Genomic DNA, 22370 nt, shown 5'->3' on the forward strand with positions numbered 1-22370 from the left:
CTGTGCTCGCTCTCTCCCCCTCTCTCTCTGATAAATAAATAAAATCTTAAAAAAAAAAAAAAAGAATTATAGTCAAGAATCTTGACAAAATGTTTGAGTAAAATTTCTGTTTTACTAAAGGTACTTCCTTTTACTTATGGTCTTTGTAGTTCTTAACATCCAGTTTTAAGTTTTTTGGTTAAATCTGAAATGCCTAACATGGGCTGGTTAAAGTGTGCGTTGCAAGACATTTTGTGTCTTTGAACTACTATTTTTATTTTCTCATTTTGATAGATTGAAAAACATTATTTAAAGTTTATTCTTGCCAGGCCTGGAAGCCTTTTTAATTTTATTATGTATTTCCCTGTGTGTGTTATTTCCAATAACATAGATTGTCACTTACTAATTATATATATGCTGAAGAAACTTTATCTGATTTTCTTTAAATGTTAGTTCTCTTAGGAAATGGAAAAACATTGGTCTGTCAGTTTTATAGATATGACTCACCAGGGGAGATGCATTAAGAAGAAAAATAAATATAGGTAGTCATTTTCCTAACTTTAGTAATGCTAAATCTGTCACTGATGGCATGAGCTATCCTTCAGGTGTTAAAAGTAATTTTGCTGAATCATAGCCTGTGGCTTCATGTCCCTTAGGGTTTATAGCAAGGGCATGTTTATGCCCAGTTTTCCCTCTGTAGAGATCCCTTGTTATCATGCCTGAGTATGTCAGTTTTTTCCTTTTCTAATTATATTTTGCATTTAAAAAATAGAAAAAAATCTGTCTTTATGATATAGAAGTTGCCAGGGATTTAAATCTGTCAGCTTCTTAGCTAAATGTTTTATACACAGCATTCTCCTAGCAGTAGGGACAAGAAGCAAATGTCATGGTTACCTTGCCTGCAAGGAACTTAAAATTTCATTGGGGAACAAGTGCAAACACATGAAGCAAATGGGAAAATAACAAAGAGTATACAGAGAGTGTGATAAGCTTATTGTGGGAGGTATATAACAAGTACAGTAGAAGGGAGAGATTGGTAGGCTGCAGCCTCTGGGAAGACTGAAGTGTTTAGGAGGAGAGAGGTCAAATGACACAGTAGTATGCCTGGAACAAGATTGCCTGAGTTCAAATTCTGGGTTCACCACTTAACTGGCTGTGTAACCTGGGAAAAATTACTTAGAATCTCTTTGTGCTTCTGTTTCTTTGTAAATTGGGGAAAATAATATCTACCTCATAGGTTTGTGAGGGTTAAATGAAGTAAGACATTCTAGGTGTGTAGGCCAATGTGCCTGCCATGCAGTGAATTTCAATACATTTTAGCCATTCTCAAAACTTTGTTGAAAAGGTAAAACTCCTTCATGAGGAAGTTAAAAGAAGGCATCAAGCATTGGAACCTTACATGGTAGACAGAATTCAAATACACAATGAGGTGAAAAAAACTATCTCAAAATAATATTCATAAGCTATAAGGTTTTAGACTCATGTCCCTGGATGAAACACTTAGAAAATTATAAATAGAAACCAAAGTTATTTTCCTTTTCCATATTTTAGTTTATAAGTTTAGCAAAAGCTTATGCTGAGTTTTGTTCAGTTTTCCTCAGCCAGAGTTCCTTGTACAAAAAAGATGTTATTTTCTATAATTAGCATTTGCTGATAGCTGAATTCTTAAAATACTAGGTATGTTAGAAGAGGCTTAGTCCAAGCAAAATTTTAACAAAGTTAGTATTGATTTTTAAAATTTTTTTATTAAGTGGCTGTTGGGTCAGGAAATAGAGTGGGTAAAGTTGGAGTGAGGGTGGGAGGAGGGTTGCTAGTTAAATGGGAGTTTTGTCTGAGTATTGTGTGAGGATCAGTGTAGAATGAATCTAAAAATGTTGCTAGCAGTTTTTAGGGAGGAAGGGCATTGCTGTATTGAGGTTCCTGGTGGTAACCTGGTGAATTGAGCCCATGGCTGCCTGAGGGTTTCATTGATTACTTGAAAGTTTCTGACCATGACCTGGTGCCATTGAGACATCTGATCTGAGAGTCTCAGCTTACCAAAATGGATCACTTCAGTGCAAAAGTGGCTGTGGCTGCTGCCTCTGATTAGCAGAAAATAAGATAGGTGGCTTCCTGGAAGCAGAACTCCCAGGTATATACATGAAGGTAGACTGCTCAGTCTGATTTGTATTTATTTAAATAAAATTTCTTTTGGTACATGATGTAGCATTAAAATGACAATAAAAAAATACTAAAAACATCTGGAGTCCCACTATTCCAGGAGCTTCTTTTCTCCACATATTTCCTTTCAGGTTTTATCTTGAGTCATTGGTACTGAAAGATACTATAACAGCATTAAGATTTTTAAAAATGAAAAATCTGTATTCTCATTATTTTAGCTTTATTTCTTTGCATATTTTACATTTTTCACCTACATGATTCATAACTGTTTCCAGAGGCATTCACAGAGTATACTATATTGAATTTCTGCTTTTTAACATTTACTTAGGGTTATGTAAAAAAACTTTTTTTGTCTCCTTGTAGTTAAAAGAATATAAAATTTATGAGTTCATATTGGTTCATGCCTGTACTGTGTTAAACTGTTATCCTATGTTAAACATGTCTGGTTATGTGTGATAGTTCATTGTGGATTGTATCTCTTCCCTCCACCTCTAAATCTAGAACACATTGAGAAATACAGAAGCCAGACAGATGGAAACAAAAATTTAGTTTTACTCTTCCCTATTGGAGAACATGGTTGGTTGATCTGTGGCCAAATGGACATCCAAAGTCTATATAGGATGACTTACCTAAGAATTAGAGGTTGCAGAGGAGGCATTCATACTCAGAACCATTTTTTTTTTTTTTTGCATTTGTGTAGCTTCCTAATAGGTGAACCCCATCCGTTGGAGAAATGAATGAATGGTGAATCAGCAGATGTTAGGCTCTTGCCACTCACCAGTCAGATACATTACTCCTCTGGTAGAGAAGAATAATGAGGAATGATTGAAGAGGTCAGCGATGGAAATGAGAGATCTGATTCTTCCCTCTTCACTCTGGGTTTAGTGACTTAACCCTGAAGTTAGCAGGAGTATGGGAGTAGTGACTGTGCCATCTTGGGGAGATCAATAATATGTGATAGCAATTTTGCCTTTACCTTCATGAAGAAAGACTCTGCTCTTTTGTGTGTGCTTCTGGGACCTGTGGAGAAGGCTCTGAAATAATAAAAAAACATTAAGTAAATTATGTTGAACTAAATAAAGTTGTTAATATTCTACTATTTTTGACCTCCAGAAATGGCAATTTTATTTTATTATGTTTTTAAAAAAGATTTATTAATTTTAGAGAGAGCATGTGCTCGCATGAGGGAGCACAGAGAGGAGCAGAAGGAGAGAGAGAAAATCTCCAGCAGACTTGCCACTGAGCACATGGTCTGATGTGGGACATGATCTCAACAACCCTGAGATCATGACCTGAGCCTAAATCAAGAGTCGGACACTGAACCAACTGAGCCACCCAGGCACCCCCACCAAAATGGCAATTTTACATGAGTCAATCTAGTAAAAAGAAGTTAAAGATTTTAAACCATCTTTCCCTGGGTTAACCATTCTTTTACCTGTTTGTTATTCTCAGTCTCAGCCAGATGCCAGTAGAGTTTGGGTTCTTCGAGCTGTTGCAACTTGGATTGAATCTTAAAGTTTGGATTAATTCAACCAAATCTTTGATGTGTCTCATTTTTTAGTGTGAAGAGCTCATTTCATGTTACCTGCTTTACATCCAGTCAGTTTGGAGATGTCAAATAAAACTCCTGAGCTTTTTGCAGTTGTTGAAAAAAATAACTCTTTGCATAATTGAGTGCATACTCAATTCATACCAATGACCACAAATTAGCAGAGACCACAAACTTAATGGTAACAGATGGAAAAACGGTAAAACAGAATATTCTTGGTGTCAGTCTTGCCAGTTGCCCAGAGTCCATGGCCTGTAAATTTAAACTTATTTGGGAAAAAGTACCTTTCAGGAGATTGTTTATGGCACAGTGCTTATATTACTGGGGAAATAGGGATGTGCGTCATATTTTTTGTGTGTGAATGGCATTTGAGCTCTGTATTTTGATCAAATTTAGGAATTCGACATGGTTGCAGCTACAGTGTTGAGGTTTCTTTTTGAGGGCCCTTTCTTTCCTAGGCAGTATAGTATAAACCTCTGAATTTCCATTTACTTTTATTTTTTTTTTTAATAAGAAGGTTTTATTTTATTTTTTTTTTAAGACTTTATTTATTTATTTATTTATCAGAGAAAAAGAGCACAAGTCAGGGAGGGGCAGGCAGAGGGAGAAGCAGGCTCCCTGCTGCAAGGAGCCTGATGTGGGACTCGATCCCAGTATCCTGGGATTATGACCTGAGCCAAAGGCAGATGCTTAACTGACTGAACCACCCAGCCATCCCTCCATTTACTTTTAAGTCTTATATTCCAGGTACCCCTGAGTTGAATTGAGGATGAGCATGTTTTTTACTTTTCTTTCAGTTATCTTCTCTGCTTCTTAAAATCATTCTAATGTTTATTACTATTGTTTTAAAAAATTATTCTAATTTTTCCTTAATTTATTGAACAAATCTATTTTCCTGGAGATAGATGTCTTAAAGTATGGGTCTATTAAATTGTCCTCTTAGCTTTTAGGTTTCAGTAATTTTATTCTACCTCTAAGTAGAAGCTTTGTTTCCATGGTAAATGGGACCCCTGCACTTATTTGCCTGTTGGCTAATAAAAGCTACTGCCTTTCTCAGGATGAAGATATAGTTTAGGTCTCCAGTATCTAAAAAGCAAGGATCAAAAGTTAGGCTCCTTTTGGGTTCACACACAGTTCAAAATAAGATAAAAGGTGGTTGGAGCTGGTAATCTAATGCCATTTAACTCTGCTACCAATGGCAGATTAAAGGTAGAATGCCTCTACAACCATTATAACCATATAATAACCATATAATCTTCCCAAATGGAATATTTTGTGAAAAGTTAAACTAAAAAGAATAAAAATTATATAATTTTTTGGAAATCTACTGATTAGACAGAAAATTGGTTTTGTTATATAGGTGAACTTATTAAGCAGTTGTTCAAACATTTCTTGAAAATAAAATTCTAGGGGGGACCTGGCTGGCTCGGTCGTAAGAGCATGTGACTCTTCATATCGGGGTTGTGAGTTTGAGACCCATGTTGGGTGTAGAGATTACATACCTACCTACCTACCTACCTACATACATACATACATAAACAATTAACTAACTAACTTAAAAAACACCCCAAATTCTAAAAAATAAAAATAACTTAGGTCCTTAAAACCTGGCAGAATTTTACAAGAACAGAAAACTATGGACCAGTATCCCCTTGTGAACATAGATGTGAAAATCCTCAACAAAATTTTAGCAAATAGAACCCAACAGTGTATGAGAAGGGTTAGACATCATGTTCAAATGAGATTTATTTCATTTGGAATGTTAGTTCATAATTTGAATGTTAGTTCAACATTTGAAAAATCAAACAACGTAACTCACCATAGTACACTACAGAGTAAAAACCATATAGTCATCTCAGTGGATGCAGATTAAGTATTTGACGAAATCTAAAAAAAAATTTTTTTTAAAGAGAGAGCAAGAGCACATACTTTCCTTGGGGGGAGCGGGCAGAGGGAGAAAGGGAGAATCTTAACCGGGCTCCATGCCCAGCACAGAGCCCAACCTGGGGCTTGATCTCACAACCCTGAGATCATGACCTGAGAGAAGATCAAGAGCCGGATGGTTAATTGACTGAGCTATCCAGGTGCCCCTAACATCAATTTTTGATAAAATCTCTGAGCAAACTAAAGTAGATGGCAACAGCCTTTATCTGACAAAGAACTTCTACTAAAATCCTGTAATTAATACCATTATTAATGGTGAAACACAGTGTTTTCTAGCTAAGATCAGGAATAAGACCAGGATGTCCTTTCTCATCACTTGTGTTCAACATTGTTTTGGAGGCTCTAGCCAGTATAATAAGGTAAGATAGGTAGAGACAGACAGATGTAAGTAGTATCCAGATTAGAAAGGAAGACGTAAAACTATCTATTCACAGTTGGCATGATCATTTATTTTGAAGGAATCTGTAAGAGAGCTGTTAGAACTAGTTAGTGAATTTATTAGCAAGGTTACAGGGTATGAAAAAACAAGCAAAAATCAATTATATTTTTACTTATTAGCAATAGTTGGAAATCGAAGTTAAAAAAATAATTTACAATAGTATACAAATGTGAAATACTTTTTCAGAAAAGATATATAAGATCCAAAAGTGGAGAATTACAAAATGTACTTAAAGAAATTGAAGAACACCTAAATAAATGGAGAAATAATGTCCCACTCAGGATGAACTTAATATTGTTGGGATGTCATGTATAATTTGGTGTAATTCCAGTAAAGATCCCAGTCAACTTTTTTTTATAGAAATTGACAAGCAGATTGCAAAATTCACATGGAGATGTGAGGTGGTTAGAATAGCTAAAACTTCTTTGAAAAAGAAGAAAAAAGTTGGAGGACTAATACCTGATTTTAGAGCTTATTATAAAGCTACAGTAATCAAGACTGTGTTATTGCCACAAAGATCAAAAGAGCAGAATATCCAGAATCCAGAAGCAGACACACACTATGGACAAGTGATTTTGACAAATGTACAAAGGCAATCCAGGAGAAAAAAGATGGCCATTTAAATGTGCTGAAACATTTGCAGTACAATAATATGAGCTTAGATACAAACTTTAAACTATATATAGAAATTAGCCCAAGATGGATAGCCCAAGATAGACCTAAATGTAAAGCTTTTTTATACTTTGAGGAAGAAAACACAGGAGGAAATCTTTTTTTTTTTTTTTAAGATTTTATTTATTTATTTGACAGAAATCACAAGTAGTTGGAGAGGCAGGCAGAGAGAGAGAGAGGAGGAAGCAGGCTCCCGGCTGAGCAGAGAGCCCCAAGCGGGACTCGATCCCAGGACCCTGAGATCATGACCTGAGCCGAAGGCAGCGGCTTAACCCACTGAGCCACCCAGGCGCCCAGGAGGAAATCTTTATAACCTTGGGGTAGGCAAAGATTTCTTAGATATGACACCAAAAGCGTGACCCATAAAAGGAAAAATTGAGAAATTGGACTTCATCAAAATTAAAAACTTCTTGTCTTCATAAGAATGAAAGGACAAGCCACAGTCTGGTAGAAAATGTTTTCAGATCATTTATCTCACGAAGGACTTGTATGCAGACTATGCAGAGAACTCAAAATGGAATAATAAGAAAACCCATTTTTTGAAAATGACAAAAGATTTGAACAATTTGCTTCTCCAAAAAAGATTTACAGATGGCAAATAAACATGCAAAAAAAAGGCTGAACATCAAAAAAAGAAATGCTCAACCTCATTAATCATTAAGGAAATGCAAGTTAAAACCACAATGAAATACCACTATGCAACTGTCTGAATAGCTAAAATTTGAAAGACTGGCCATACTAACTGCTGGTGAGGCTATGGAACAACTGAAATTGAATGTAAAAATGGAACAGTCACTTTAGAAAACACACTAGCTGTATATATAAAAAAAAAGATCTGCATATATAAATATGTGTACAGATGTTCATAGCAACTTTATTTCTAGTAGCTAAAAATTAGAAACAGCCCACATCAACCCATCAGCAGGTAGGTGGGTAGACAAATTGTGGTATAGTCACCTTATGGAATCCTACTCAGCGTAAACCACTGATATGGACAAATGTCAACATAATCGATTAAAAGAAACCAGAGTACATACAATATGATCGCTATTACATGAAATTCTAGAAAATGCAAACCGCAGGAAGATCAGTGTTTTTTTAGGGGCAGGAGGAAGGGATTACCTAGGGGTATTAGAAAACATTTGGAGCTGATAGGTATGTTCTTTATCTTGATTAAATGTTTTTATTTTTATTTATTTATTTTTTAAAGATTTTATTTATTTATTTGACAGAGAGAGATCATAAGTAGGCAGAGAGGCAGGCAGAGAGAGAGAGAGAGAGGGAAGCAGGCTCCCTGCTGTGCAGAGAGCCCGATGCGGGACTCGATCCCAGGACCCTGAGATCATGACCTGAGCCGAAGGCAGCGGCTTAACCCACTGAGCCACCCAGGTGCCCTTGATTAAATGTTTTTATAAAGTTGCTTGTGACCTTTTTCAAAATTGTACTGTCGATTGATTTATCTGTATGAGACTAGGTTTTGTTTTGTTTTTGAGATTTTATTTATTTAAGAGCGAGAAAGAGGGACCACAGAGGGAGAAGCAGACTTCCCTGCTGAGCAGAGAGCCCAGAGAGCCTGATGCGGGCTCTGTCCCAGAACCCTGAGATCATGATATGGGCTAAAGGCAAACGCTTAACCAGCTGAGCCACTGGAGACTGTAGTGTTTTTATTTATTTTATTTTACTTTTAAGATTTTATTTGTCAGAGAGAGAGAGCATAAGCAGGCAGAGGCAGAGAGAGAAGCAGGCTCCCCACTGAACAAGGAGCCCGATGTGGAACTCGATCCCAGGATCCTGGGATCACAACCCAGCTGAAGGCAGCAGCTTAACCCGACTGAGCCACTCAGGCTCCACTCCACTCCACTCCACTCCACTCCAACTGCAGTGTTTTTAAAGATATAATTCGTATACCCTGCAATTTTACCTTTAAAGTGTACAACTCAGTGGTTTTAGTATATTCAGTGTACAGCCATCCCCACTAATCTTCTTCTTTTTTTTTTTTTTAATATTTATTTATTTATTTTTTTGACAGAGAGAGAGAGAGAGAGATCACAAGTAGGCACAGAGGCAGGGAGAGAGAGAGTGGAAGGGAAGCAGGCTCCCTGCTGAGCAGAGAGCGGGATGTGGGACTCCATCCCAGGACGCTGAGATCATGACCTGAGCCAAAGGCAGCAGCTTAACCCACTGAGCCACCCAGGCACCCCCATCCCCACTAATTCTAAAACTTCTTTATCTTCCCCAAAAGTAACCCTGTATCCATAATCACTCCTTTTTCTCCCTAATTCCCTCAGCTCTAGGTAACCACCAATCTATTTTCTCGCTGGATTTGCCTATTTGGGACATTTTATTTAAATCATACATTACGTGACCTTTGTGACTGATTTCTTTCACTTACCATATTGTTTTGAGTGTTCATCCATGTTGTAGCATGTATCAGTACTTTATTCTTTTTTATGGCTATGTAATATTTCATTTGTATGGATATAGTACTACACTTTATTCACTCATCAGTTGGTGGGCATTTGGTTGTTTACACTATTTAGCTGTTATGAATAAGGAATATTTGTGTGTAAATTTTTGTGTGAACATATGTTTTCTTAGATATATAACTAGGTGTGAAATTGCTGGGTCTTCTGGTAACTGTTTAACTTTTGAGGAACAGACCATAGTATTTTAAGGGATGCTAATGTGATTATGGTTAGCTAATAGCAAATTCTGGAAAAGTATTGTCCATCCTGTTTTTTATATTGAAATCTGTAAATATTTCAGCATGGGTGTTTTCAGAAGTATTTGTCTTTTTACCTCCATTCAGAGTAACATTTCAGTTTTTCAAGCAAAAATTATCAAATAAACGGTCTCTATGAATCTTTTGGCTGTTTCACCAAAACTTTGTAATAATGTTCTCTGGTTTTACTTATACATAAGCCATGTGCTGAATATCCAGTTTTATAGATAGGCTTTTTTTTTTTTTTTTTTTAAACCTCTTATGCTTGTCTAAGTTTGCTCAGAGGCATATAGCCTGAAGCTGTTCTTTTCCTTAGTGTTGATTTGGTATAAATTTGTTTAGCACACTTTATATCCTGTGTTCTGGGGCCAGTGTACACTGTTTGGGACAAATACATTGTTTGCACTAATTGTCAGTTTCCAAACATATGCCAAATACCTCATGCTTGTATTGCAGCTGTTCCTAATCTTTGGCTCCTTTAGAATTTTTGTATGTATTAGATGTGATAACAATTTGTATAATTATCAATGCAGATTATTATGCTCTTGGTACTTGATTTTTCTTCTAGTCACAATTCTCAAATATTTAGTTTTTATGTTAATTATAATGATTGCTTTGAGAGTTCTTTTCTGTGAGCAGACTTTGTGGAACTTTATTCTTATAGTAAGGGTATTGTACATTTCCTGTATTTATGTAAGTGATTTGGATGATGGAAAACATGGAAGGGGTAATACTTTTCACTTATTAAAGGCAAGTACAGTTTTGGATATTTAAAAGTTGCGTTTACTTTGGAATTTGGGGTCATGAAAATGTTGTGTTTTAAGACCACTTTTCAGACTAGAAACCAGTAATCTTTACTGGGGGGGGGGGGACTGTCATTAGAAGGGGAGATAAGTCTGATGATGAAGTACAAATGGCAGTTAAAGTGTAAAGGTGCTTTATTTCACTTTTAGTGTGCGTATTATTTTTTGTTCATCTAGTTGGACATCAGAAGTTTTTGGAAGTTATTAAAAAACAGTGTTGGATGGGCACCTGGGTGGCTCATTGGGTTAAAGCCTCTGCCTTCAGCTCAGGTCATGATTCCAGGTTCCTGGGATCGAGCCCCACATCGGGCTCTCTGCTCCTTGGGGAGTCTGCTTTCTCCTCTCTCTCTCTGCCTACTTGTGATCTTTGTCTGTCAAATAAGTGAATAAAGTCTTTAAAAAAAAAAAAAAACAGTGTTGGCAAGAGTATGGGAGAATGAAAGCTGTTATACTCTGAGGAGTATCAATTGGTATAGCCCTTTGGTGGATGGCTTGGTGTAATCTAACAAAATTTAAAATGCTTATACCCAGTAATTCTTTATCTGTGCTACAGGATATCCATATGAAAAAGAATGATTCCTAATATATTTTACGGGGCTAGGATAACCTCATAGCAAAACCAGACAAGGAGAGTATACAAAAGGAACATTAGGGGCTAATTCACTCATGAACATAAGATGCAGAAATTTACCCAAACTCCAGAAATAGAATGCAGCAATGTATTATAAAAGCCAGCTTGTGTTCATCCTAAGAATTCAAGGTTGAGGGGTATGTGGGTGGCTTGGCTCAGGTCACGATTCCAGGGTCCTGAGATTGAGACCTGCATTGGGCTCTCTGCTCAGCAGGGAGCTGCCTTCTCCCTCTCCCTCTGCCTGCCACTCTGTCAAATTAAAAAAAAAAAAAAAAAGAATTTAAGGTTGGGCTAATATTAAAGGCTAGAAGGCAGTGATGTTATTTTAAAGTGCTGAAAGAAGAAACTGCCAGCCAAGAATGTGAAATCTGGCAAAAGTGGGGCGTCTGAGGGGCTCAGTTAGTTAACTGTCTGCCTTCATTCGGCTAAGGTTGTGATATCCAGGGTCCAGCCCCTGAGTGGGCTCTCTGCTCAGTGGGAAGTGGGGTGTCTGCTTCTTACTCCTCCTCTGCCCTGCCCCCGACCCTGCCTGTGCACTATGCAGTCCTTCTCTCAAATAAATAAAATTCTTTATTAGGGGGGAAAAAAAAAACCTCTGGCAAAAGTATCTTTCAAGAATGAAGGAAAAATTAAGACATTCCCAGATAAACAACATTTGAGGGATTTCTTTGCTGATAGACCTTCTGTATAAGAAATGCTGAAGGGAGTCTTTCAGGCTCTCTGCAGACCTATTGAATTTACTTTCTGGAGTAGAGCCAAAGAATATGCATTTTAAATAAACTCTCCTATTTATTCTTACACGCCAGGAACAAAAACCTTACAATGAGATACCATTTTCTATCTAGCAGATTGGTAAAAACTAAAAACAAAAACAAAAGCCCTGTGCTATCTAGTGCTTGCCAGGATTTGGTACAATGGAAACTCTTGGTGAATGTGTGAATTGATGATAACTTTGCAAAAATAGTTTGGCATTGCCTAGTAAAATTGAAGATATATAGACCATATAAAGTTGTACAAACTGCGAAATGGAGAGACTTTTCTATCTCTGCATATATGAATGTTCACACTGGCTGTTTGTAATAGCAAAAACCTAGAAACAATCTAGATGTTTATTGAGAGGAGAAAGTGTGGTGTAAAATGTGTGTGAAAATGAATGCACTGACATGTGCGACCAAAAATGCAAGTGCTTTCATAAGGCACTTTCATAATTCGTTAAGTCACATTTTATTAGAGATACATACATTTCTAGTAAAACGATAAAGGAAATCAAGGGGATGTTTAAAAATTATGGGTTGTGGTTACTGGAGGTTGGGACAGGGAGGGACACACAGAGGGTTTCAGTGGCTTTAGTGATGTGAACTAAGAGATGGTTATGTGGGTATATATTTTATTTTCTTAATGCCTCATTATGTTTTACATGTATCAAATACCAGTATCATAATAAAAATGTTAAAACTACGTGAAATATAATATAAAAACATCCATATTGTGCTGCTATTGAAAAGAATGATAGGACTTTGTATTCTGAGTCAGTGCCTCTTTTTCCTCTGTGGCTTTAATCCCAAACATCTACAGTTTCCTTTGCCTTCCATTTGTGGGATAGTATCTCTTCAACTTAAAAATCAAATCCATTGGGGCGCCTGGGTGGCTCAGTGGGTTAAAAAGCCTCTGCCTTCGGCTCAGGTCATGATCCCAGGGTCCACATCAGGCTCTCTGCTCAGCAGGGAGCCTGCTTCCTCCTCTCTCTCTGCCTGCCTCTCTGCCTACTATAACCTGTCTGTCAAATAAATAAAATCTTTAAAAAAAAAAATGAAATCCATTGAGGCAGAGGTGTTTTTTTTTTTCCAACATCTTATTTACTGCCATATCTTAAATAGTTCCCAGAAAGTACAGAAAGAGTATATGCTAAACAGGCATTTATTGAATGAAAGAATATGTGTGTGTTAACACGGAGATATTTAAAGATTGGAATTCTACACACTAAATTAACTTCTGAGTAGGAGAGTAGAACTGTATTGCACTTTGTATTTTATATTCTGCATTTGCATTTTTGTAATATATTTATTATGTATTTTTTTAATTAAAGGAGGAGGAAACATCTTTGAAAATCAAGAAGCAAAATGTAAACTGGAGAAAGATGACAAAAAATAACATTGTTGACAAACCTAAACAAACTCCTTAATTTCAGGAATTAATTTGACAAGTTATTAGATGTTAGGTTGAGACTGGAGTTTGGTCTGGAATCAGATCAACTTTAACATACAGCTGGGCTGGTATCCCTTTCTCTGAATGTTTCTGGAGGAGACTGTTGTTAGCATGGGTCTCTGGAAGAAATAACTAGTCTTGAGCAGATGGGCTGTGAGGATTTTAAGACCTAAGATCTTGTGCTGAGCAGTTTTGTGTCCCTGTAATTATATATACACTAAATAATGTGTTTTCTGTTGGACTTAAAATTTTGAAACAAAATGAAAAGACCAGGATGTAACCAGGGTTATGTACTTGGTATATAGTAAAATAAATAGTAGTCTCTCTGAAAATACCTGGTGTACAGGTAAATACAATTTAAATTTGGTGGTTTGTTTTTTCCATGCAGTCTTTGTTGAATAATTCCAAACACCTCCCCAACCCAACCCCCCCAACACTCCCACACACCCAACAACACCTTTGTAATGATAAAATGTGTACAATAGAATGGTCTTATCAAACATTCCTGCACTGCTTTGGCAGGCTTTGACAATGCCCCTTTCTGATGCAGCTTCTAGATAATAGAAGTATTTTATAGACCTCTGTCTCTACTTTGTGGTAATGGTGCTCTTTATAAAGTGTGTAAATACATCCATTTTATTTAAACCTTAGATAATTACATAGTAGAAATGTGGATGTTATTTGTGACAAAGCACAAGAATATGATGATCTACATGATTATGCCTAGGACAGAAGTCCATGATCATGTCTGGCTCGCATTTTTACTTCAGAAGGAGACACTGGCCAGAGGCATGTGGACATGAGATCAGTGTTAAGGAAAGGGTCCAGCTGTTGGCTTGTTTCTGTATGAGGAAAATTAACTTTCTCAGTGTCTAAGTGCCTCTCCTGCACACACATACACCATGCATGCTCTTGAAAGACATTTTTTTTTCTCCTTCATGAAACTAGGGAAACATACACGTCTTTAGTTTGGAGCTACTGAATTTCAAAGTGTTAAAAACTATTCCAAAAAAATTTTTTTTCCTCTTTTTCAGTATTTATTCTTTATCATTTCCTCTGATCTTGAAACCAGTAACGTGTTGTTTATTTCTGGTTTTTTACTAGCTCTGGGAGCATTTGGACCACACGATGTTTTTCCCAGATTTTAGACCATTTCTAAGTAGCAATCCACTGGACCAAGATAATAGAGCCAATGAGAGGGGTCACCAAACTCACACTGACTTCTGGGGACCAAGCCGGCCTCCACGGCTGCCAATGACTCGAAGATACAGATCACGAGGAAGTACTCGTCCTGATAGATCCCCAGCTATTGAAGGGTGAGTTTTTTATTTAAGTTTCTTTAAGGGTAGTTTCAATGAAGGACGTACTGGCATAATCTAATCTTTATAAGGTTCTCATACTTCTTACCTTTATGGATAAGATGGAAGTATAAAAACGGAATGAAGGTGAAGTTAAATAGAATGTCTCTTTTCAGCTGCTACCAATTAACAAATGATGCTAAAACTAATGATATAGGTCTCTGGTTAATTTTATTAATGTCTTAGATTAATATATAGGTGATACATTTATTTATCGGAAGATACTGAAAGGGAATATCCAATATATTGGGTGACGTTAGGATTTAAAAAGACCTCAGTAGATTGAAACAATGGACTTAATATGAAATTTCATAGAAATAGATATAGCCTAGGGGCTCCTGGGTGGCTCAGTGGGTTAAAGCCTCTGCCTTCGGCTCAGGTCATGATCCCAGGACCCTGGGATCGAGCCCTGCATCGGGCTCTCTGCTCAGTGGGGAGCCTGCTTCCTCCTCTCTCTCTGCCTACCTCTCTGCCACCTCGTGATTTCTGTCTGTCAAATAAATAAATAAATAAATCTTTTAAAAAACAAGAAATAGATATAGTCTTGTGATGATAAAAACATTCATGCAACAAATGTTTATTGACTGTCTTTTATGCTGGAACACTTCTGTTAGACATTGAGATACAGTGGTGAGCAAAACAGATGCTGGCCCTTGATCTCATAGAGCCCATTTTGTAGGAGTAATAAACATTAATTTTTAAAAATATTTGCCATATGCATGGGATTGAACTTCATGCTTTATCTGCTTATTTAATCTATATGAATTAGTAGGTGCTATTGCTATTCTTTTTTTTTTTTAAGATTTTATTTATTTATTTGAGAGACAGTGAGAGAGCATGAAAGGGGAGAAGGTCAGAGGGAGAAGCAGACTCCCCAAAGAGCTGGGAGTCCAGTGCAGGACTCAATCCCAAACTCCTGTAACATTATATGAAGGCAGTGGCTTAACCAGCTGAGCTACCACCCTGCTATTGCTATTCTTTTTTTTTTTTTTTTTTTTTAAGATTTTATTTATTTATTTATTTATTTGTCAGAGAAAGAGAGAGAGAGAGTATGCACAAGCTAGGCAGAGTGGCAGGCAGAGGCATCGAGAGAAGCAGGCTCCCTGCTGAGCAAGGAGCCTGATGCGGGACTCCATCCCCGGATGCTAGGATCATGACCTGAGCTGAAGGCAGAGGCTTAACCAACTGAGCCACCCAGGCATCCCACTATTCTTACTTTAAATTAAAATAAACTAAGACTCAGAGAAATAAAATAACCTGGATCAGTGGTAGACCCAGGATTTACTTGAATCCTGGGATATATGAATCCAGTGCTGCATGGCAGCCACTAGCCACACGAGGTTATAAGGATTTAAATTAATTAAAAGTTAATAAAACTCAGAATTCTTTAGTCATAGTAGCCACATTTCCAGGGTTCAGTAGCCAGAGATTGCTAGTAGTTACCATATTTTACAGCACAGATTATAGAACATTTCCATTATCTCAGAAAGTCCTGTTGGACAGTGCTGTTCTAGAACCTACATTCCCTCACATACATACACCTTCCACATTTTACTATTAATAGGTTACTATACTTGCTTTATCACATATCTATCCATCTATTTGTCCATTAGTTCATATTATACTGTATGAATTTCGGGGTTAGTTGTAGACATTTCCTCTTAGGACAATGATAGGATATAAGGAATCTGATTTAATGGGATTGTCTAGGACAAAAGCCAAAAAATTGCAGACCATTGTAATGATATATGGTGCTGAGATGCAAATCTGTGCCAATTAAACTGCATGTAGATTACTTTCCTTTCTCTATGTGGTATGGACCCCATTGTTGAACTCCTCAGCTACAGTTCATCTATAGTTTAAAACTCTTGTGCACTTATTTTCTCCGACCCACTAAACTGCCAATTTTGGATCAGTGCTGTGGTCTGCGTTTTCTTTGCTCCTCCCCTAAGGGATGGCTGAATATTGCTGGAGGAAAATCATTAATATTCCCATTGGTGCCCCTACAGCTGGCAAAGTCTGTTTAATCTCCATTAGACTGTCAATGCTTTTGATTAGTCTTTTAATTTGCATTCCCCTCAGGAAATATTTTGAACTTCTGCCAAATTTGACTCCAGATTTCCTGTCTGGTAGCTGATTCTCAGCAGCTGACTTGTATTCTTCATTTTAGAAAATTGGAGCCTCAGATATGAACTACCAAAAACCCTGGGTCAGATTTTTCTACATTAATATTTATTTCTCCTTCCAGTCTCCTGAGATGAGGTATCCTTCCTTTGTTTTCAAAATAACTCCATCAGTTCATGTTTCTGACTCATTCTTTTCCTGTTTCTTCTGAGATTTAGTTTCATTCATTTTCATCTCCTTGCTTCCTTTCACCTCTTTGCTGCTCCCCCCACCTCCCACACTTTAGCAGCTTGATTTTCAACTCTGGCTGTACATTAGTGTCTCAGGATTTTTTTTTTTTTTTAAGATTTATTTATTTATTTATTTGACAGAGAGAGATCACAGTAGGAGAGAGGAAGGGAAGAGATCACAGAGAGAGAGGAAGGGAAGCAGGCCCCCTGCTGAGCAGAGAGCCCGATGTGGGACTCGATCCCAGGACCCTGAGATCATGACCTGAGCCGAAGGCAGTGGCTTAACCCACTGAGCCACCCAGGCGCCCCTCAGGATATTTTTTAAAATCCTGATACCTGGTCCCTTTCACCAAGGATTCCATTTCAGATATTCTGGGTGAGATCTAAACATTGATAATTTTAAAAAGCTTCTGCAGTTATTCTGATTGTAGCGAGTTGAGAACCATTGCTTTAGTTACTGCCCAATCTTATTTCCTTCCTTTTCCAATAAAATTTCCTGAGAGGAGTCTGCTTTTACTTTGTGTACTTCCTTATCTCTCATTATTCCTGTACCACTGTAATCTGGTCCTCCTTCATTAAAATCCCTGTGTTGCAGGGGTGAAGACCCAGTAGGTACTTCAAAATCTTTATTGTATGGGTCTAATGTACTGAATTCGATATTTTCCCCCCTTGTGAAATTCTCTACTTTTCTGACTTCCATGACAGTGAATTTTCTTGATTTACCTCTTCTCTCACTTTTCCTTCTAGTGGATACTTCCTAAATACTGGTTTCCCAAGGTGTTTTCTTCATTCTGCTTTTCCTTAGTCTGCAACAGGGTTCTTAACTTTGGAGCTTAGTGACTTTGTTGGGCTGGGTAATTCTTGATCATGTGGGGGGCTCTCCTATAATGTTACATTGTTTAGCAGCATCCCTGGCTTCTGTCTACTACCTGTAGTAACCCCCCTTATCCTCCTAGTTATGACGATCAGAACTGTCTTCAGACCTTGCCAAATGTCCCCTAGGGAGCAAAATTGTCCTTGGTTGAGAACCACTACTTCATAAGTTCTCTCTGGCCATTCTTAGATTATCTCACAATTCTAATAATTACCTATATACTAAAGACTCCCAGATCTATATTTCTGTTTTGACCTTTCCCCTTAATTTGAGACTTGAATATATATCCCCTTGTTAGACACTTCTGTTTGGATGTTCCACAGATACTCTAAACTCACCAAGATGGAAGCTAAACTCATTTCTTCCAAACTGAATCCTTTTTCTTTATTTGAATTTGATTGGGGCTACCACTCTCTACGCAGTTTAGAAACTGAGGTCTTAACATAGACTCTTTTCTTTGTCCTGCTCAACTTTCTGCTATATATGCATCCAGTTACTTATTCTTCCTGATTTTTCTTTCCTGTTTCTCATCTCCTATTTTGTCCAACCATTTCCCTTTTAGTTCACGTCCATATCTCCTTCAAACCATTACCATTCTTAATTTTTTTTTAAAAGGATTTTATTTATTTGACAGAGGGAGACACAGCAAGAGAGGGAACACACACAGGGGGAGTGGGAGAGGAAGAAGCAGGCTTCCTGCCAAGAAGGGAGCCCAATATGGGGCTTGATCCCAGGACCCTGGGATCTATGACCTGAGCTGAAGGTAGATGCTTAACAACTAACTGAGCCACCTGGGCGCCCCACCATTCTTAAATTTGATCCCTTATTACCCTTGCAGGATTATCTACCTAAATTTTCAAATCTCTGTCACTTCTCTGTATAAAATCCATTGTCATAGGGTCCATAACTTCATATATAAGGTCCTCTATGTTTCTGAACTCTTCAGCCTTGTTTCCTGTCACTTCTGCTTTTCTTTTCTTTCACCAATACAAAACTTACCATTCTCTACATACACCATGGTATTTCTAGCTTGTTTACCTTTACTTAATCTGTTTCCTTTGGCAGAAATATCTCTACTACTTTCTTTTTTTTTTTTTTAAGATTTTATTTATTTATTTGACAGAGAGAGGTTGCAAGTAGGCAGAGACGCAGGCAGAGAGAGAGAGAGAGGAGGAAGCAGGCTCCCTGCTGAGCAGAGAGCCCGATGCGGGACTCGATCCCAGGACCCTGAGATCATGACCTGAGCCGAAGGCAGCGGCTTAACCCACTGAGCCACCCAGGCGCCCTCTCTACTACTTTCTTAACCCAATTAATCCTTTGGTGAATTTAGGAAGCCTCTTGTTACCTGAGGATTAGATCAGAAGCCCTTCTTTGTGCTCTCCCAAAGCACCTCATGTACTCCCCTGCCCTAGTTCTTTTTATTTTTATTTTATTTTTCATTTTTGTTATTATTATTTTTAAAGATTTTATTTGAGAGAGAGCACAAGCGGAGGGAGCAGCAGGCAGAGGGAGAAGCAGGCTCTGCTGAACAAGGAACCCAGTGTGGGACTCGATCCCAGGACCCTGGGATCATGACCCTAGCTGAAGGCCAGATGCTCAACCAACTGAGCAATCCAGATGTCCCTCCTACCATAGTTCTGACTATACCAGTTGAAGTTATCAATACTATGTACTACATAGCATTACATAGTAATAGTACTACATAGTACTATTGTACTATGTCAAGCTTGACATCCATTAGCCCATTTAATGTTCCCCAAAATACTGTGAGGTAGGTACTGCTGAGGAATATTGAAATTCTGGCTTATTAGAGTATATATTAGTTATCTGTTGTCACATAACAAGTTATCCTAAAACTTGGTTACTTGAAAGAGTAATAATCGGGGTGCCTGGGTGGCTCGGTTGGTTAAGCGTCCTGGGATCGAGTACCACATTAGGCTCCCTGCTCATCAGGGAACCTACTTCTCCCTCTCCTGCCTCTCCCCCCAACTTGTGCTCTCCCTCTCTCTGACAAATAAAGAAATAAAATCTTTAAAAAAAAGTAAAATCATGGATTATTGCTCACAGTTCTTCGAGTCAGGAATTCAGATAGGGTAGGAGGTAGTTTCTCTGTGCTGTGTGATGTCTGGGACCCAGCTACAACACATAAAGCCTGAGGGCTGAAATCATCTTTAGGCTTATTTGTGTACATGTCTGGTGGTAGGGCTAGCTGGTGGCTGGGCATTTAGTTCATGCTATCAGGGAAAACACATGACCTTCCTTAGTTTTAAGTCAAGTCTAATTTTGTTTTTGTTTTTGTTTTTTAAAGCTGTCCACTAATTTGAATTTGTCTGATTGTTTCTTCATTCAGATTAAATATCTGGGCAAGAGTATTAGATAAGTGATGTATCCTTCTCCGTGTATCACAACAGAGGGGGCACATGTCAGCTTGTGGGTAATGTTAAGTCTGACCATTTGTTTAAGGCCTTGTCTGCCAAATTTTTCTTATAAGGGTACACTTTCTTCTCTGTAATTAATAAATAATCTGTGGCGATACTTGGATATTAAATGGATATCTGGTTCCCTAAATAGTTTTTTTACCTAATGATACTAACATCTATTGATGATTCTTGCCTGAATTATTACCATAATGGCTATAAAATAATGATTTTTCTATTTCTGTGATTCCTTCTACAAATATCAATCTTTTGTAAATGAGCTTTTTTCTTCTCCTTGCCCTATCTTATCAATCTACTTACTTATTTTAGTGTGGACTCATAGATTTTATTTTAATCATTATTCATTTTGATGCTCATAATCCCAATTTGACCAGAGTAATTTATCTAAGCATTTTAGGCAGTAACCCTCATTCACAGCCCTTAAATTAATAAGAGAGTTGAGGTGTCAGAGTAAAGTGATCAGCTTGTGTTTCTCTGATTATTAGCTGGTAATTTCTGGCCTACGAGATGAACACAATTTCTGCTGGGGGTTCCTATAAAGGAAATAAAATTCTTCCAAGAAGAATTTTTTAGTTGCTACATAGGAATGAGGAGAATTATTCTAATTTGTTCTTTGTACTGTATGAATGCTTAAAAAACACAGTATGTATGTCCTTTGGCAGCCTTGTATTTTGTCCACAATCTGAGAAGAGAAGGTAACTAGCACTTAATCAAATGCTTAGAATTTTTCAGGTACTGGGCTATATACAATCTTTTTACAGAGCCCTGGAGCTCGGCCATGAATAGCTAAAGAAGGCGGGGGTCAAATTTTAATATCTTTTGCTCAGAAATTCCTTGCCAGATTAATAAAATAATCAGTGTGAACACATTAGCTTGATTCAGTCCTCCTTGATTGCTTTGCCACTTTATTCCATTGGAAATTGTGGTCTGCTCCGTTACTACATTGTCCCTTTAACTAATAGCAGAGTGGGAGAAGGATATAAGCTTCCTTTTCTCATGTGTTCTTTTTGATAATCATATTACCTGAGTAACATATAACCTGACTTAATGATAACTTAACAAGAGGTTTTTTTCCTTACATCTAGGGAGATGTCTATAGCTGGGTGGCAGTAGGATATTTCTTTATCTTAACCATGTTAGGGTTGAATCTTTGTGGTTCTCTTGGTCTTTCTCTCATGCTTACTGCCTTAGAGCTTCAGGAAAGAAGAAAGGGAAAAAGGATAGCGTCAGCTTATTTGTCCCCCCCCCTTTTTTTTTTCAGAAAAGGAAAATCTTTTCCATTGCCCCACTCCCAACTCTATAGTCCTTGCCAAGAAAATTCCACTCACTTGGCACTATGTCACATTTTCCCCATCCCCAGCTATAAAGAAAGCTGGGCGAGCATGGATTTAGCTTTTGAATCCTTTGTAGTTGGAGGTGGCAAAGGAGAAGGGTGTTCAGAATGGATTTGGAGTCAGTCAGCCAATGTCTGCTAATGAGATATTTTATTAGCTACTTTAGCTAATAGAAAAAAATAACACGTTACTTCAAATTAATTGTAGCATAGGGTTAATATTTATTTTACATAAATAATGTTTTAGCAGTCTTCTGAAGATTTTGATCTTGTAAGATAGGTTAACCATGGGCATCTCCCTCCCTTCCCCCCCACACCTTTTTTGCAGGGGGTGAGTGTCATGAACTTAGTGATTTTGGGCTCCAAATCAGCATTTTGTATATTTTAGTCATTTAACTTTTTTTTTTTTAAGATTTTATTCATTTATTTGAGAGAGAGAATGAGAAAGAGAGCATAAGAAGGGGAGGGTCAGAGAGAGAAGCAGACTCCCTGCTGAGCAGGGAGCCCGATGCAGGACTCGATCCCAGGACTCCAGGATCTTGACCTGTGTTGAAGGCAGTCGCTTAGCCAACTGAGCCACCCAGGAGCCCTTAACTTTTAAAAAATTTATTTAGAGAGAGAATGAGAGATTATGAAAGTGGTGTGAAGGGTAGAGGGAGAAAGTCTTTTAACTCTTGTTGGTTTTTTTCTCATTCTATAATTATTATTATAATTTAAAGTTTTAAAAATTTATTTATTTATTTATTTATTTGGGAGAGGAGACGGGGGTTTGGAGGGTAGAAGGGAAAGGGAGAGAGAAACCCAAGCAGACTTCTGTGCTAAGTGTTGAGCCCAACGTGGGGCTCAGTCTCACCATCCTAAGTTTGTGACAAATCACAATCACAGAGAGATGTCACCTCACATCTGTTA

General features: G+C 37.6%; 1 protein-coding gene across 2 annotated transcripts in view; it reads left to right on the forward strand.

Moving 5' to 3' along the window:
- Nucleotides 1-22370, forward strand: part of RNF115 (ring finger protein 115) — a 73060-nt gene that overhangs the window by 27073 nt on the left and 23617 nt on the right. For both annotated transcript variants that reach the window (XM_004779639.3, XM_004779640.3), the window contains exon 4: nt 14209-14420. In XM_004779639.3, coding sequence (XP_004779696.1) covers nt 14209-14420 — 212 coding nt within the window. The remainder of the gene's footprint in view (nt 1-14208; nt 14421-22370) is intronic.

The sequence above is a fragment of the Mustela putorius genome, unplaced genomic scaffold (assembly GCF_011764305.1).
Source record: "Mustela putorius furo isolate JIRA1106 unplaced genomic scaffold, ASM1176430v1.1 tig00000585_pilon_pilon_pilon, whole genome shotgun sequence".
Taxonomy (NCBI): Eukaryota; Metazoa; Chordata; class Mammalia; order Carnivora; family Mustelidae; genus Mustela; species Mustela putorius.